Source organism: Eleutherodactylus coqui, chromosome 7 (genome assembly GCF_035609145.1).
Source record: "Eleutherodactylus coqui strain aEleCoq1 chromosome 7, aEleCoq1.hap1, whole genome shotgun sequence".
NCBI lineage: Eukaryota > Metazoa > Chordata > Amphibia > Anura > Eleutherodactylidae > Eleutherodactylus > Eleutherodactylus coqui.
In genome coordinates this window covers 37,422,483-37,441,616 of record NC_089843.1, presented here as the reverse complement: position 1 = coordinate 37,441,616, position 19,134 = coordinate 37,422,483, and the positions used below count along the sequence as shown (strand labels likewise).

At 38.3% G+C, this 19,134-nt stretch overlaps 1 protein-coding gene across 2 annotated transcripts; it reads left to right on the top strand.

Moving 5' to 3' along the window:
- Positions 1-900: 900 nt before the first annotated feature.
- LOC136573298 (vasotocin-neurophysin VT) lies at positions 901-17,947 on the top strand. 2 transcript variants are annotated; one of them, XM_066574600.1, is made up of 3 exons: positions 901-1,031; positions 14,163-14,364; positions 17,668-17,947. In XM_066574600.1, exons 1-3 carry the CDS (start codon positions 954-956, stop codon positions 17,829-17,831), a joined length of 444 nt encoding a protein of 147 aa, XP_066430697.1. In that variant the 5' UTR covers positions 901-953; the 3' UTR covers positions 17,832-17,947. The 2 variants fall into 2 exon arrangements, with proteins under 2 accessions (XP_066430697.1, XP_066430696.1); XM_066574599.1 differs by lacking the exon at positions 901-1,031 and adding an exon at positions 9,108-9,253.
- Positions 17,948-19,134: the final 1,187 nt, after the last annotated feature.

The window sequence follows — 19,134 nt, the reverse complement described above, 5'->3', positions numbered from 1 at the left end:
TGCACTGATATTTGGGACTGTTCATAACTCCCTCCACCTTGACCAAAGCCCTAGTTCCAGCAGCAGAACAGCCCTATACATCATGCCCCCTCCACCATCTTCACTGCGGGTTGGTTGTGATGCACAGTGTTGCCTTTGTGCCAAATATACCTTCTAGAAATCTGACCAACAGGTTACCCCTTGGTCTCATCAGACATAACGCATTCTCCACAGACTCCTGAAAGACTTAATAAAGGTTTTGGTAAAAAGGTTTGGAGGTTCTTTTTTGTTATAGCAAAGGCTTCCTCACCCCTTTTCTCCCACAGCCCTGACATATGCAGAATACGGGAGATGGTTGTGGCATGCACTACACAAGCAGTACTTCTGTAGCTCATTTAATGTTTTTGTAGGTCTCTTGGCAGCCACCTGGACGAACTCTCTTCTGGTCTTTTTATCAGTTTTTGAGTGACGTCCAGTTCTTGGTAATGTCACTGTTGTGCTAAATGACATTCCCTTCTTGATGATGTTTTACCGTGTTGCATGGTATATGTATAGTGACCTGAAGTGTGACACTACAGTAAAAGTACTTAGCTGCAATTTAAGAGCAATTTTCCTAGCTGCAGCTCATTTATCAAATGCTAGTAATGCTGGTTTTCATTTAATAAAAAGATGGAGTCAGAATAGGGAACTAAATAGTTAATTTAACTTAGTAATTGCACTGTAAAACAAACGTTTTAGGACCTGGGGAAAACTTTCTGTATGAAGCAACAGGACCTGTAGATCACATGACCCAGCAGAAGAAAGAAGCTCCCCGATTGGTCGAGGAGCAGAGCTTACCACAGCCAAGCTGAAACCCGAAATGTAAGTGGACTAGGCTGGATTATTTCCTGTTCCTCTCATCTGTGGCGTAGCAGAAAAATAGAAAATAGTTGAATGGGGGAGAGAGCCAGTGAGTGGAGTACAGGAGTGTGCGCATGCGCCGGCCAGAAGAAAAAAGATCCGGCCGCGATGGAGAGAAGATCAAGCCGCGAAGAAGGGAAGATCCGGAGCAGGTGAGTATATTCTGATTTTAGGTCTCTCGCGGATCCGGACAGCTTCCATAGGCTTCAATAGAAGCCTGCAGGAGCCGTCCGCGTGGGAGACCCGTATCTAAATGGAGCATGTCCATTTTTTTTCATGCTCCATATTTTTTCTAATTCACTTTTATTGACCATCCGTGGGTATTTATCTACCCGCGGGTGGTCAATGTATCCCTATGGGATGCGGATCCGGGTGCGGGTGATCCGCTGCGGATTTTAATTATTATTTTGCCCGTGAGCATGAGGCCTGATGCTGGAAAAGCTACTGCACCATTCAGTAACCCCCTGTTGAGTTGATCATTCTCCCACTACTTTGAAGGAAGCCTGCGGTTGCTTTCAAGACCTGAAACCCTTTCAAGCCATGCCTTCCCTCCATTCTTGCAGCAAATAGCTAGAGTAGCCTCTGACCCACAAGCTGCAAACAGCAGAGATTCTCCATAGGACCAACTGAGTGAGTACTAAAGAACTTTAGCACGTGTTTCAGGTTGTCAATTACTGTTAGTGGGGATAATAGAGGTTTTGTCAGTTCTTGTCAGTCTCTCTATAGCTTCCCCATATCTCAGTTGCTGCCTCCCCAGGACTTATCTAACCGTGTATCAAGGTTTAAATTGTGTTTATGCAAGTTGTACTGTCTAAACTGTCTGCAGACTGCCACGTTCAGTAGTAAATGGTATGCCGGCAGTTTACTCAAATACATGTGTTAGTCTTATTTCTCTAACAAGACCTTTTAAGTCAGGCACTGGTGTCACGTTCACCTAATTCCATTAGTCGCCCATATCCTGCTGTCTACCTTCATCTGTGCACAAGATTACATAGAGTGCACTGCACTCATCGCCACCAGGACACGGCTCCTCAGCCACCTCTTAGAAACCACTCAGAGAGTGCAGACATCTTCCTGCTTGTTGCACGTTGCATATATAATGCCTTGAACATGTTTTAGTCCCCTTCTCCTGACTAATAACTTTCAACAATCAGACCCCTTTGATGGGCTGTAAGATCTTTACGGACCAACTAAAGAAATGTCAGAAAAATCCTCCTAGAAGAGCCGAACTTTATATGGGGGAACCCAGAATCCCTGTAAATAATGGCAGCGGAGTACTGACTACTATTTATCATGAGCTTAAATGTGATTGGCTATTTCTGAACACAACCACACCCCCAAATATAAGAGGGTGTGAACACTTATGCAACTACATTATTTTAGTTTTGTTAGTTTTACTTTTCCACTCTAAAATATTTCAGCTTGTTTTTCAATGGAATTGTCCAGATAACGGGGCGCATGGAGGGGAAGTACATCTGAAATGGTTCGTCTTTTTTTTTTTTTTAAACTCAAAGTTTTTTATTATTGAAATTTTTTCAGATTAACATACACAATAGCCACATTACTCAAACATTACAGCAAAGAATTATTGGCCTTGTCAATGTATCATAACTGCTTTTGAAAGATAAATTCTTTCCCTCCCCAGGCCCCCCGGCGTCGGGGGCAGAACCGAAGGAGGGAACCAACAGAAAATACTATAGAAGATCCCTTTCGGGAGAATAATCCTGGGGAGCACAGTCTGCAGACTGTAGCTCAAACTCATAAAATTATGGATATAGAAGAAGAGGGGAGGGGGGGTAGGTCAAATGGGAGAAAAGGGGAAATTGGGAGAGGAGAGGAAGGGAACGGGGTCAGGGGGCTGGGGAGGGGTCCCAAGGCGACTTGCTTCAGGATCGAAATGGTTCGTCTTTGTCAGATGTTTTGGCATGACAAAAACATGGCATTTTACCAGGGATGTGTAGACTTTTTATATCCACTGTATAAACCAAGAACGTAGGAATCTGCCATATTAAAGCAATATTTTATCCTAGACACCTTAAAAAATAGTATCTTAAAAAGATGAGTCACCAAAGGAATAACCCCCGAGCCACGGGTGAACAATCCCAAGACAAATGCCCCACTAAATTGGGTAATATATAGATGGATTGTATTTGCCTTGGGATTCTTCACTCGGGGTTATTCCTATGGTGACTCATCTTTTTAAGATACTATTTTTTAATGTATTTAGAATAAAATATTGTTTTAATAAGGCACGTTGTTGGTTTATGATATTTGTGCGGCCAATTACACTGGTGTGACACTTCACCCTATTGTTACCATATTCTTGACATAGTGGTTTTGTGATACCACCATATCGGGTGGTGTCTTGCGTAATGGGACAAAATGTACATGTGTTTTTGCCCTTTGTGGATAAAAGCAGCAACTTCAATGCATTGGGAAGTAGTAGTTTTGTCCCTCCCTGCTCGGAGGACCTGGCACATTATATGGACAGCTCATTGCTTTGAATGATAATTGTGCAATGTTTAATTTCCCCTGCGGAGGTGCTACAGGGAAATTGAACACTTGTTAACACGTTTTTAGAGCTGATTGCTGGGGGGACAACCTGCAATCAGTTTATCATCAGAAGACATGTCCAACAAAAGGAATTGTCCAGTATTAGGCAATATCCTTAGGGCAAGGCTTATATGATAAAGATATCTAAAGAGTCTTCACGTGGCTGATAAGTAATCTGTCAATCTAGATACCATTTTGGAACATATCTGGGGTATTAGAGAATCTTTTTCCCCCTTTAGTATCTCAGTGGTTCATTGCATGGACTTTGTATGTGTCTTCCCAGTCATCACACTCCTTCTGGGGTGGGACATTGACTAAAATGGTATTTCCCCGTGGAGTGTTCTCTGAAAATGTCTGTACCTTCCAAAAAGCATATATAAAATGTACACACTATAATGAATAGACTAGATGGACCTTTAGCCCTCTTCTGAAGTTCTTTTCTATTTCCATGTGGTCTTCTGTTGGCTGTGTAAGTTACTTTGTACATTACTATTATACCCCTTTCCAGTCTGGATCTCTAGAGACATAGAAGAACGAATCACAGAACTCAATGGCGCAGAACAAGTAATGGGGATAACAGGTCTTGTTAAGGATCTTTAATAGGTATACACACTGACGTAACTGTAGGGGATGCGGTTGCACCTGTGCCCAGGAGCCTTAGGGGGTCCATAAGACCTATCGTCTCCATATAGGGAGCCCAGTACCATGAATAAAGCATTACAGTTGGGAGCCCTGTTGTAGATTTTGCAATGGGCCCGGGAACTTCAAGTTACGCCTCTGGGTACACATAAATCTTACCAACAGAAATGGATGAGGACGTAATCTAGCAAGCATTGAAGCCAACCTCCACCATCAGCTTTACTTGTACATTTAGCAGTCACTGTTCTTTATAGATAGAGGATACCAAACTGGTTTGGATAACAAAGTATCAAAAATATTCTCCCTGCTAAGAACAGAGATAAGAAGGAATGAAGTGTGCTGAACATGTGCTGAATGCCTCTCCAGGTTTTCCTGTCTTCTGTTTAGGTCTTCAGACCTAACATATTTTTCGTGGTTGCTTCCTAACTTATCTCCATAGATTGCTTCAACTAATCTTCCATCCATCAATCCTTCTATCCATCCATTAAACCATCCACACAGTCAAGGCGAAACGTTTTGAGACTGACACAATTTCTGGTTTTCACAAAGTTTTTTAATTGTGTTTTTAGATTTTTTTTAGTCAGATGTTTCTATGGTTACTGAAGTACAATTGTAAGCATTTCCTAAGTTTTTAAACTTTTATTGACAAATACTCAATATTTACTCAATACCCTGCCATGCTGGATATCAGCTTCTGTTCCTGGATGGTGAGGAGAAGTTGGTCCTGGATAGTTGGGAGAAATTAGCCCTGGAAGGTTGGGAGAAGTTGCTCTTTGAGGATGTTTTGATCCCATTCTTTATTCATGGCAGTATTCTTAGGCTGTGAAAAGTAACCACTGAATGGTCCCAGGATGCTTTACTATTGGCATGACAGAGAACTCATGGTAAAGCTTACTTTGTCTTCTGCAGACTGTCATTCTTTCAGATGTCCCAAACAGCTTGAAGGGGGCATCATTGGAGAATATACTGCACAGGGATTGGACTGCAGAGGACTGGAGGAAGGTTATTTTCTCTGATGAAGGCTCCTTTGACATGTTTGACGCATTTGGAAGAATGATTGTTCAGAGGAGAAGTGCCAACATGAGTTCTGTGTCATGCCAACAGTAGAGCATCCTGAGACTATTCATATGTGGGGTTGCTTTCCATCCAAGGGAGTGAGCTCTATCTATCTATCTATCTATCTATCTATCTATCTATCAACCAATGCATCCATCCCCGTGAAAGCAGGGTGGAAAATGGCACCTTCATATGACTGGTTGATATGTATTGCTTAAGGAAAGGGCTTGGATGCAGTAGACTGTGTCATCTGCACAAAATCTGTACTACAAACTTTCCTTCTTTCTTTCTCCTTTTATTTTTCTTTCTCTCTTTTTCTTTCATTATAATTATCTATCTATCCTTCTATCTCATATCTATCTATCTATCTATCTATCTCATATCTATCTATCTATCTCATATCTATCTATCTCATATCTATCTATCTATCTATCTATCTATCTATCTATCTATCTATCTATCTATCTATCTATCTCATATCTATCTATCTATCTATCTCATATCTATCTATCTATCTATCTCATATCTATCTATCTATCTATCTATCTATCTATCTCATATCTATCTATCTCTATCTATCTATCTCATATCTATCTATCTATCTATCTATCTCATATCTATCTATCTATTTCATATCTATCTATCTATCTCATATCTATCTATCTATCTATCTATCTATCTATCTATCTATCTGTCTATCTAAAACAAATCTATCTATCTATCTCATATCTATCTATCTATCTATCTATCCATCTATCTATCTAATTCATATCTATCTATCCAATATCTATCTATCTCTCTATCTATCTCCTATCTATCTATCTATCTATCTATCTATCTATCTATCTATCTATCTCCCATCTATCTATCTATCTATCTATCTATCTTATATCTATCTATCTCATATCTCTCTATCTATCTCATATCTATCTCATATCTATCTATCTCATATCTATCTATCTATCTATCTCATATCTATCTATCTATCTCATATCTATCTATCTATCTCATATCTATCTATCTATCTATCTATCTATCTATCTATCTATCTATCTCATATCTATCTATCTATCTCATATCTATCTATCTATCTCATATCTATCTATATATCTATCTATCTATCTATCTATCTATCTATCTATCTATCTATCTGTAGTGGCCTGGAAATAAGCACTACATAGCACTGTTTAGTTAGGGGGACCGGTAATATAATAACTGGCCCTAGGGGTTTAATCTGAGTCAGTTTACACAAGGGATGCAGGTAACCTAGCAACCAGTTAGGACATTTTTATCCAGTTGCACAAGATAGAAAAAATGCATAGAGACTCAGATGAGGCAGGTAGCCCAGCAACCAGATAGATTATGATTGGCTGCAGACTAACTGGTCAGCTGACAGAGATGATTACTAGCCAGACAACGGTCGCAGGAGTCAGAGTGAGTGAGACGCACCAGGAAAAGCAAGTGCCAGAGAGTAGAGGCAGAATAAGTTTAAGCAATAAGTAAAGAGAGGAAAGAGTAGTGAAAAAAGAGAGGTGACAGGCAGAGGAGCGCCAGGCAGAGAGAGAACGCCAGAAAAAAGAAGCGCCCGACAGGAGAAAAGAAAGTGCCAGGCAAAAGAAAGAAGTGAAAAGAGACAGATCAGCCATGACAGAGAGAGAAAGAGAGAAACAAGAGAGAAATCTGAGAAATTGTGAGTAACTGAGAAGGAGAGACAGCTTTGACAGTGAATAAAAAAAATAAAAGAGATGTAAACCTGAAGAGAGGGAGATAAAGAAATAAAGAGATATAAACATAAAGAAGGATAGAGAGAAGAAATCCAGAGTAAGCTCCCAGTATATGGATGAGTTGGACACGGGTGGCTACATTGTTGCAACTTGTGCATCAGTTATTATGCACTGAATGTGATGAAGAAAACGACCTCATATCACTGCCTTGTTTAATAATATGGTGGTTACAACAATTTAAGCAAAATATCTGGCTCCGTGTATTATTCCACACCTCACCACTCACAACTACAAATTGTGCCCAAGAGCACTGGTGTCCGAACTAAAACAAATCACAATTAATGGCCAGCCACAAATAATAATAATAAGATTAGCGCTCACCATAGCGCTTTGCGGAGTCACAATTGTGCTTTTTGGCAGCACAACATATCTATCTCATATCATATCTATCTATCCATCTATCTACATAGCCCATATCTATCTATCTATCTATCTATCTATCTATCTATCTATCTATCTATCTATCTCATAGCTATCTATCTATCTATCTATCTATCTATCTCATATCTATCTATCTTCTATCTATCTATGTCATATCTATCTATCTATCTATCTATCTATCTATCTATCTATCTATCTATCTATCTATCTATCCCATATCTATCTATCTCATATCTATCTATCTCATATCTATCTATCTATCTATCTATCTATCTATCTATCTATCTATCTATCTATCTATCATCTCATATCTATCTATCTATCTATCTATCTATCTATCTATCTATCTATCTATCTATCTATCTATCTATCTATCATCTCATATCCATCTATCTATCTATCTATTTATCTATTTATCTATCTATCTATGTCATATCTATCTATCTATCTATCTATCTCATATCTATCTATCTATCTTCTAGCTATCTATGTCATATCTATCTATCTATCTATCTATCTATCTATCTATCTATCCCATATCTCTCTATCTATCTATCTCATATCTATCTATCTATCTATCTATCTATCCATCTATCTCATATCTATCTATCTATCTTCTAGCTATCTATGTCATATCTATCTATCGATCCTATATCTATCTATTGATCCCATATCTATCTATCTATCTATCTATCTATCTATCTATCTATCTATCTATCTCATATCTATCTATCTATCTATCTATCTATCTATCTATCTATCTATCTATGTCATATCTATCTATCTATCTCATATTTATCTCATATCTATCTATCTATCTATCTATCTATCTATCTATCTCCTATCAATCTATCCATTTCATATCTATCCATCTATCTCATATCTATCTATCTATCTATCTATCTATCTATCTATCTATCTATCTATCTATCTATCTCTCATATCTATCTATCTCTCATATCTATCTATCTCATATCTATCTATCTATCCGTCTCATATCTATCTATCTCATATCTATCTCTCTATCTCATATCTATCTATCTATCTATCTATCTATCTATCTATCTATCTATCTATCTATCTATCTATCTCATATCTATCTGTCTCATATCTATCTATCTATCTATCTATCTATCTCATATCTATCTGTCTCATATCTATCTATCTATCTATCTATCTATCTATCTATCTATCTATCTATCTCCTATCTATTATCTATCTATCTATCTCCTATCTATCTATCTATCTATCTATCTATCTCATATCTATCTATCTATCTATCTCATATCTATCTATCTATGTATCTCATATCTATCTATTTATCTCCTATCTATCTATCTCCTATCTATATATCTCCTATCTATCTATTATCTATCTATCTATCTATCTATCTATCTATCTATCTATCTATCTATCTATCTATCTATCTATCTATTTATCTATCTATCTATCTATCTATCTATCTATCTATCTATCTATCTATCTATCTATCTATCTATCTATCTATCTATCTATCTATCTCATGTCTACACACAGTCATTGTGTGTTTAGCACTGTGAGAAAAATAGGTGTTGAGCTTTGCATGAACTTAGGGCAACTAATGACGCTGATGAGTGAGCCTTCTCGCCTAAATTCACTGACTCCTAATTGCTTGTCACTCATTGTTTGCATGCAACATGCAAGCAGCACAACAATAGGACACAAACAATTACGTCGGCATTAAGAATAAATGAATGGAGTATAAAAAGGGATCTCGCCCAGAAGTGGAAAGCACTGGCACAGCGAAGAGCATTGCACAGCAAACCTTCCTCCCATCACCGCTGCTTCTACAGACCCTGAGGATGCCTGAAGCCTCTGTCCCTGCCTGCTTCCTGTGTCTCCTAGCCTTGTCCTCAGCATGCTACATCCAGAACTGCCCCAGAGGAGGCAAGAGATCCTACCCCGACTCCGAAGTCCGACAGGTGCAGTATTTCAGCTCTTTATTACTGGGAAGTCTGGTCTATTGATGGGGGAGACTGGAAAAAGTATCTATCTATATATCTTTCTATCTCATATCTGTCTATCTCATATCTATCTATTGATCCATGTCGTATCTATCTATTTCATATCTATCTATCTCCTATCTATTTCCTATCTATCTATCTATCTATCTATCTATCCCATATCTATCTATCTATCTATCTCCTATCTATTTCCTATCTATCTATCTATCATGTCATATCTATCTATCTATCTATCTATCTATCTATCTATCTATCTATCTATCTATCATCTCATATCCATCTATCTATCTATCTATCTATCTATCTATCTATCTATCTATCTATCTATCTATCATCTATCTCATATCCATCTATCTATCTGTCTATCTATCTATCTCTCTATCCCATATCTATCTATCTATCTATCTATCTATCTATCTATCTATCTATCTATCTATCTATCTCTCTATCTCATATCTATCTATCTCATATCAATCTATCTATCTATCTGTCTATCTATCTCATATCTATATATCTATCTATCTCATATCTATCTATATATCTATCTATCATCTCATATGCATCTATCTATCTATCTTATCTTATCTCATCTTATCTATCTATCTATCTATCTATCTATCTATCATCTCTCTCTCTCTATCTCCTATCTATCTATCTATCTATCTATCTATCTATCATCTATCTATCTATCTATCTATCTATCTCATATCTATCTATATATCTATCTATCATCTCATATCCATCTATCTATCTATCTATCTATCTATCTATCTATCTATCTATCCATCTTATCTTATCTTATCTTATCTCATCTTATCTATATATCTATCTTATTTATCTATCTATCTATCTATCTATCTTATCTATCCTATCTATCTCTCTATCTATCTATCTCATATCTATTATCTATCTATCATCTATCTATCTATTTATCTCTCTCATATCTATCTATCTATCTATCTATCTATCTATCTATCTATCTATCTATCTATCTATCTATCTATCTATCTATCTATCATTAGTCTCCAACTTGTTCTCCTTTTATTCTGAGCCTACAACACCTAACGTACCTTTATAGCTTGTAGCATGATGAGACTTGTAGTTCTGCAGAGCCCCAGTGATTGGAGACCTCTGCTATAGACACCTAAAAGAATTGACCTGGAATATGCGCTTTTTAGGGTATATTCACACAAAAAAAAATTTCCATCTAATTTTCAGGCTTAAATAAAATCGGACCAAAATTGGACAGAAATGAATCCCATTCTTGTGACTGGTTTTATTCACAGGCGGGATTCTTAAAGTTGGACAAACAGTCTGCGCAAAAGAAACTGCAGCATATCCGATTTTGTTGTGACTTTCAGATGAAAATTGCCCATTGAAGTCTCTGCGTGCCTTTATAAAAAAAAGAAATACATTTAAAAGAAGGGTAGCGCTTGTTTGATGAGATTGTGATCCGTTTTTATCGCGTGTAACCATGCCAACCATAAAAACGTGTCGCACGGGTGTATTTTTGGTCAGTATGTTGTGAGCCCAAACCAGAAGTGGCGCGGACAGAACGAGAGCAGAACGGGAAGATTCGCACAGCTTCTGGATTTCAAACCCATTCTTGGTTTTGGCTTATAAAATACTGATAAAATCTACGCCCATGTGAAGGCGCCCTTAATTACATCATCTGACCCATCATGTGTGCCCATTAAATTGGACTCAAAACAGCTGAAATCACACAAAAAAATCACCTAAAAAATTGGTCCTATTATTCAGGACTGATAATAAATCTTGTGAATACAGCCTCAGACTAAACAGTCTCACATAGATGTAGCTGAGCTGTTGTTTGTGCCAAGCAATAAGATGCTGACATAGGATAATTAAACAGTCCTATGTAAATCCAGTGTGACCACATTGTGATATCCCAGTGAGGTGTGCCACATGACATATTCAGCTTTGTGCTTTAGCCATGAGATATTCTCCTATTGTTGGATTGTGGTGACTATAAAAGTTGGAATAACTTATTGGGTTTCATCTGCAGTCCTATGTAAATCTACAGATAACACATTGTAACGTTAACATGAGTTTGGCCAAATGACAAGTTCAGCATTTCTTGATGTCACACTTTCCGCTCTGCTACATTTTAGTGTTCTATGGACATTAGGGGGGTTGAATCATGCTTGTGCAGGTGGTCTTATAGTGCACAGATATAGCAGAGCTCAATTTGCGGCTAAATGATTTGTGCATTGAGTTGAGATACCTTAGAAAGTCTGTCGATGCCCGTTAAAGTCAATGGGGGTATTGAAACGGGTTCATTAATTTGACATCCAGAAGGTCCCTAATGCAGCAAAATAGCATGGGAGTAATGGTGGTGGTGGGGAAGAAGTGTGGTGGCTCAGTGGTTAGCATTGTTTCCTTGCAGTGCTGGTGTTCTAGGTTCAGATCTGACCACCGACAACATCTGGATAGTGTTTTTATATTCTCTATGTGTTTATTTTCCCCCTCCTCTAGAGCGGGAAGGACAAGTGGTGGCTTAGTGGTTAGCACTGCTGCCTTGCAGTGCTGGAGTGCTAGGTTCAAGTCTGTCCAGGGGCAACATGTATGGAGTTTTTATGTTCTCTTTGTGTTTATTCTTCTCCTTCTTCATCTCTGGGGAAGAAAGAACAAGTGTGCTACCCACTGAGCCATATCCATTAAAGAGGCACCACCCCAATATTAATTATGGGCAAGCCGAATTATTTCCAGTGATATTCATTAAACTCGACACACGCAACAAACTCAGCTCTGCTACATCTGCACATGACTTTGGTTGCCTCATTCAACATTATCTGCATTTCAGCACCAGGCATGGCGGACAGGGAAGGAGATTTTACGCTACACACCTAGACACTTTGCCTTCCCAGTTGAACTGAGCAGAGTTTGTCATATGGCACAACTTTCGTTTGCCATCGTTTGCAGAAGTCAAACCTATCGACGCGACCTTTCAATCAGTGATACATTTAGCGCTGCTTGTTATGGACATCGGCAGTGGTGTTTCAGCACCACGAACAGCTCGGCTTAATCTCCGGCTATGTGTTAGCTGCGGCAGGTCTTAGCACAGAGATGCCAAACAGAACAAGCAGCGCAGTGGCAGAAAGTTTTTGACTTTTTCTAAAACCCAAAGAAAATTAATGCCATTGTGTAGAAAATGTTTTTGTACAGTCGGGACCAAAGGTTTTGAGACCGACACAAATTTTGGTTTCCATTAATTTTTCTGCTCCGGTGTTTTTAGCTCTTTAAGTCGGACGTTTCTATGGTTACTGAAGTACAATTATAAGCATTTCATATGTTTTTAAACTTTTACTGACAAATACATCCAGTTTAGTCAAAGACTCAATATTTACAGTATTGATCCTTATTTTTCAAGACTTCTGCAATCTGCCCTGCCATGTTGGACATCAGCTTCTGGGCCAAATGCTGACTGATGACGGCCCATTGTTCCTAATCAGTGCTTGGAGTTGATCACAATTTTTGTGTTTTTGTTTGTCAACCTGCTTTTTGAGAATTGACATCAGGGTCTTAATAGGATTGAGATCTGGGGAGTTTGCTGGCCCATTGTTCATCACCAGATTGCTCTTGGATGGTTGGGAGAAGTTGATCTTGGATGGTTGGGGGAAGTTGGTCTTGGATGGTTGGGAGAAGTTGGTCTTGGATGGTTGGGAGAAGTTGGTCTTGGATGGTTGGGAGAAGTTGCTCTTGGGGGATGTTTAGATCCCATTCTTTATTCATGGTCATGTTCGTAGGCTGTGAGTGAGCCCACTCCACTGGATGACAAGTGACCCCTCACATGAATGGTTTCAGGATGCTTTACTGTGGGCATGACGCAGGACTCAGGGTAGCGCTCGCCTTGTCTTCTCGGTACAATCATTCTTCCAGATGTCCCAAATAGTCTGGACGGGGCTTCATTAGAGAAAATAACTTTACTCCAGTCCTCTGCCGGCCAATCCTTTTACAGAATTTTCTTTTCAATGATGAATAACCCTGCCATATTATACACATAACTAAGGCCATTATACAGTATATATAAATAGTGCTGCCATATTATACGCATAACTAAGGCCATTATACAGTATATATAAATAGTGCTGCCATATTATACACATAACTAAGGCCATTATACAGTATATATAAATAGTGCTGCCATATTATACGGATAACTAAGGCCATTATACAGTATATATAAATAGTGCTGCCATATTATACACATAACTAAGGCCATTATACAGTATATATAAATAGTGCTGCCATATTATACACATAACTAATGTCATTATACAGTATATATAAACAGTGCTGCCATACTGTACACATAACTATTGCCATTATTAAGTACACATAAAGAACACTGCCATATAGTACTACCAAATACTATACAGTATATATAAACAGTGCTGCCATACTGTACACATAACTATTGCCATTATTAAGTACACATAAAGAACACTGCCATATAGTACTACCAAACTATACACACAACTAACGCAAATTTACCGCACACATAAACACTGCCATGCTGTACACATAACTAATAGTATTATGCAGTATACATATATAACTCTGCCATATTGGACACATAACTATTACAGCACACATAAATAAGACTGACACACTATACACATAAGTACTACTATTATAAAATATACACAAATAAGACTGTAATACAGATAACTAACACCATCATACAATACACATAAATAACATCACCATATAACACTGCCATACTATACACAAAGCTAATGCCATTATACAGCACACATAACTAACCCTCCATACTGTACACATAAGTAATACTATTATATGGCTAACATAAGTAAAGCTGCTATACCGTACCTGTTCTTTGCAGTGCATACCATGTGGTCCCGGTAACAGAGGGAACTGTTTTGGGCCAAACATTTGTTGTGGAGAAGATCTAGGATGCTACGTCGGGACCCCCGAAACTCTTCGCTGTGTGGAAGAAAACTACTTACCTTCCCCTTGTGAAGCTGGTGGGAAACCCTGCAGCAAGGGAGGCCGATGTGCCGCACCGGGAATATGCTGCAGTGATGGTAAGTCAGTGATGGTGGTCTCTATGGGAGGGTCCATAAAGAAAATGGGATAATTCAGAGTCCATATCAGCTGGAGACAAGGAATAGCTGAGACATTACTGATACTCATCAGTGTCCTACTCCATGTAGCAGAGAGGAAAATGTCTGCTCTACACATCCACCTACTGAGGGAAGGGATCGCCGGCAGTATATCTACTTTATCTATTTAGTCCCCGAGGCCAGCTTACTACTGCTATTACTACAACGACTAGTACTAATAATGATACCATTACTACTGCTATTACTACAACTAGTAGTACTAATAATGATACCATTACTTCTGCTATTACTATAACTATTAGTACTAATAATACCATTACAACTGCTATTACTACAACTAGTAGTACTAATAATGATACCATTACTACTGCTATTACTACAACTACTAGTACTAATAATGACACCATTACTACTGCTATTACTACAACTACTAGTACTAATAATACCATTACTACTGCTATTACTACAACTACAGTACTAATAATGACACCATTACTACTGCTATTACTATAACTATTAGTACTAATAATACCATTACAACTGCTATCACTACAAATACTAGTACTAATAATGACACCATTACTACTGCTATTACTACAACTACTAGTACTAATAATGATACCATTACTACTGCTATCACTACAACGACTAGTACTAATAATACAATTACTACTGCTATTACTACAACTACAGTACTAATAATGATACCATTACTACTGCTATTACTACAATGACTAGTACTAATAATACCATTACTACTGCTATCACTACAACTACTAATACTAATAATACCATTACTACTGCTATCACTACAACTACTAATACCATTACTACTGCTATTACTACGACGACTAGTACTAATAATACCATTACTACTGCTATTACTACAACTACAGTACTAATAATGATACCATTACTACTTCTATCACTACAATGACTAGTACTAATAATGATACCATTACTACTGCTATTACTACAACTACTAGTACTAATAATGACACCATTACTACTGCTATTACTATAACTACTAGTACTAATAATACCATTACTACTGCTATTACTACAACGACTAGTACTAATAATACCATTACTACTGCTATTACTACAACTACAGTACTAATAATGATACCATTACTACTGCTATTACTACAACGACTAGTACTAATAATACCATTACTACTGCTATCACTACAACTACTAATACCATTACTACTGCTATTACTACGACGACTAGTACTAATAATACCATTACTACTGCTATTACTACAACTACTAGTACTAATAATGACACCATTACTACTGCTATTACTACAACTACTAGTACTAATAATGACACCATTACTACTGCTATTACTACAACTACTAGTACTAATAATACCATTACTACTGCTATTACTACAACTACAGTACTAATAATGATACCATTACTACTGCTATTACTATAACGACTAGTACTAATAATACCATTACTACTGCTATCACTACAACTACTAATACTAATAATACCATTACTACTGCTATCACTACAATGACTAGTACTAATAATACCATTACTACTGCTATTACTACAACTACAGTACTAATAATGATACGATTACTACTGCTATCACTACAATGACTAGTACTAATAATGATACCATTACTACTGCTATCACTACAACGACTAGTTCTAATAATGATACCATTACTACTGCTATTACTACAACTACTAGTACTAATAATGACACCATTACTACTGCTATTACTACAACTACTAGTACTAATAATACCATTACTACTGCTATTACTACAACTACTAGTACTAATAATGACACCATTACTACTTCTATCACTACAATGACTAGTACTAATAATACCATTACTACTGCTATTACTACAACTACTAGTACTAATAATTACACCATTACTACTGCTATTACTACAACTACTAGTACTAATAATAACACCATTACTACTTCTATCACTACAACTACTAGTATTAATAATGATACCATTGCTGCTTATTACTACAACTACTAGAATAAATAATGACACCATTACTACTGCTATTACTACAACTACTAGTACTAAAATTATACTACTACTACTGTTACTACAACTACCGGTAGTAGTACTAATAACGATACAATTACTAGTGTTACTACTACAACTACTAGTACTAATAATACCATTAGTACTGCTCTCACTACAACTACTAGTACTAACAATGATACCATTAGTACTGCTCTCACTACAACTACTAGTACTAACAATGATACCATTAGTACTGCTAGCTTCTAAAAGAAGAGATGTGACAGCATCCGTGGTATTATATAAAAAGTTATTTTATTCCTCCAGACACATAAAATGACATTTCGACTCCTGGGACCCTTTTTCAAATATATCTGGCTCATTGTGGAACAATAAGATTGTGTTGCTGATATCCATTTTTTCTACCATTAGTACTGCTATCACTACAAGTACTAGTACTAATGACATTTACTATACTATTACTACTAGCCAATATAAGCACTCCTCCGAAAATAACCCCTAGCTGCATAAAAAAATAATAATAATTAAAAAAAACATCATCTAAAAGCGTTGTCCGACAGCTCTGGCGCTTGTTCTCTCCCCGGACACTGTTCTTCATTTCCTCTGGCCAGGGGTTGAAAAATCTCTTTGCCTCTGATTGGCTGAGTGCAGGGACCAATCACAGCCATTAATTCATTGACAGTGCTTTTAGGTGATGTTTTTTTTTCATGCAGCTAGGGGTTATTTTTGGGGTAGGGCTTATATTTCAAGCCCTTCCCCAAAAAATCCCTGCAGTACTCACCTAGCTGGCGCTATCCGGGTCCCTCCCACTCCTCTCTGGAGCTCCGGGCAGCCCATCGGGCTCTTGTCAGCACTGACAGAGCATCTTTTGCTATTAACGGGATTTGAAGACCCTGCCTCAAGCAAAAGATTGCTCTGATTGGTTCCTTGAGCGCTGGCTCAGTCAATCAGAGTCAGCGCTCGATGAACCAATCACAGCCATTCAATGAATGGCTGTGGTTGGGGCATCCAGCACTGGCTCTGATTGGCTGAGCACACAACTCAGCCAATCAGAGCAGTCTCTTGCTGAAGGTGGGGTCTTTAAACCCTGTTACTAGCAAAAGATGCTCTGTTGGTGATGACAAGTGCCCAGAAGCCTGCCCGGAGCTCCAGAGAGGCAAAATGCATGCCAGCGCTGCTGAGTCCGCAGAAACCGCGGTTACTAAGTCTCACGTCTTTCTTTGTCCTCTGCAGACAGTTGCATTGTAGACTCCAGCTGCCTGGATGAAGACAGTGAGAGGAGACGAGTGTCCCCGGAGCAGAACATGACCCAGATGGATGGCTCTGCCAGCGACCTCCTCCTCAGACTCATGCACATGGCCAACAGACAACAGCAAAGCAAGCATCAGTTCTACTGAGAGCGCCACCTGCAGTGCCTCATGTGCTTCATGTACGACATCTCCCGGGGGCGACTCCGTCACCACACCTTTATTTAAGAATGTAATCAAACAAATGGCTGATAAACCGTTGTACATAGAGCAAATAAAGTCTTTTATTGCACTGTCATGTGACTGTTGTTATACTATGGGCTATCTATCTGTCTATCTATCTATCATCTATCTATCTATCTATCTATCTATCTATCTATCTATCTATCTATCTCATATCTATCCATCTCCTATCTATCCATCTCCTATCTATCTATCTATCTATCTCCTATCTATCTATCTCTCTCATATCTATCTATCTATCTATCTATCTATCTCATATCTATCTATCTCCTATCTATCTATCTCATATCTATCTATCTATCTCATATCTATCCATCTCCTATCTATCCATCTCCTATCTATCTATCTATCTATCTCCTATCTATCTATCTATCTATCTATCTATCTATCTATCTATCTATCTATCTATCTATCTATCTATCTATCTATCTCTTTATCTCATATCTATCTACTCAGCGATATGTTCAGGACATCCTGCAGCCACATGTGTTCCTCTAATGGCGGCTTCCAAGAGGCAGCAGGATAATGCTCGGCCGCACACACAAAGGGGCCACAGGATTGCCTGATTTATCACCAATAGAACATGTATGGGACCATCTGGGATGCCAACTTCCACAGCCTACAAGTTTGCACAATCTAGAGTCTCAGTTACAGCAAATGTGGACTGATATGCCGCGGGATACCATACAGAACCTGTATGCCTCCATGCGCGCCCATATCGCATCTTGTATCCAAAATAGAGGCAGTGCAACAAGGGACTAGAGCCTCTATGCCCGCCTATATCACATCTTGTATCCAAGCTAAAGGTGGTATAACAGGGTACTAGAACCTCCATGTCTACCTGTATCACATATTGCATCCAAGCTAGTGGTAGTACAACAGGGTACTAGAACCTCCATACCCTCTCATGTCACATCTTGTATCCAAGCTAGAGGCAGCCTAACAGGGTACTAGATCCTCCATACCCGCCCATATCACATACTGAATACAAGCTAGAGGTGGTACAAAAGGGTACTTGTGCCTCCGTACCCTCCTGTTTCACTGTCGTGGCTTGTCGGTCGTGAAGGCATCATGGCATGGTGGCCATGATACAGGGACAGACCTGTCACCCTGCCACTATGCAGGATATGGTGTAACACACATTATGAAGGGCTACTAGCTGCTATCTACCTGGATGCTGCATACTGGGAGTCAGAGGCGTAACATGAAG

Excerpts from the sequence above, each read along its gene's own strand:
- LOC136573298 (XM_066574599.1), top strand. The coding sequence starts at position 9,134 with ATGCCTGAAGCCTCTGTCCCTGCCTGCTTCCTGTGTCTCCTAGCCTTG. Across the intron at positions 9,254-14,162 it reads CCGACTCCGAAGTCCGACAG|TGCATACCATGTGGTCCCGG; the intron begins GTGCAGTATTTC and ends TGTTCTTTGCAG. Across the intron at positions 14,365-17,667 it reads GGGAATATGCTGCAGTGATG|ACAGTTGCATTGTAGACTCC; the intron begins GTAAGTCAGTGA and ends TGTCCTCTGCAG.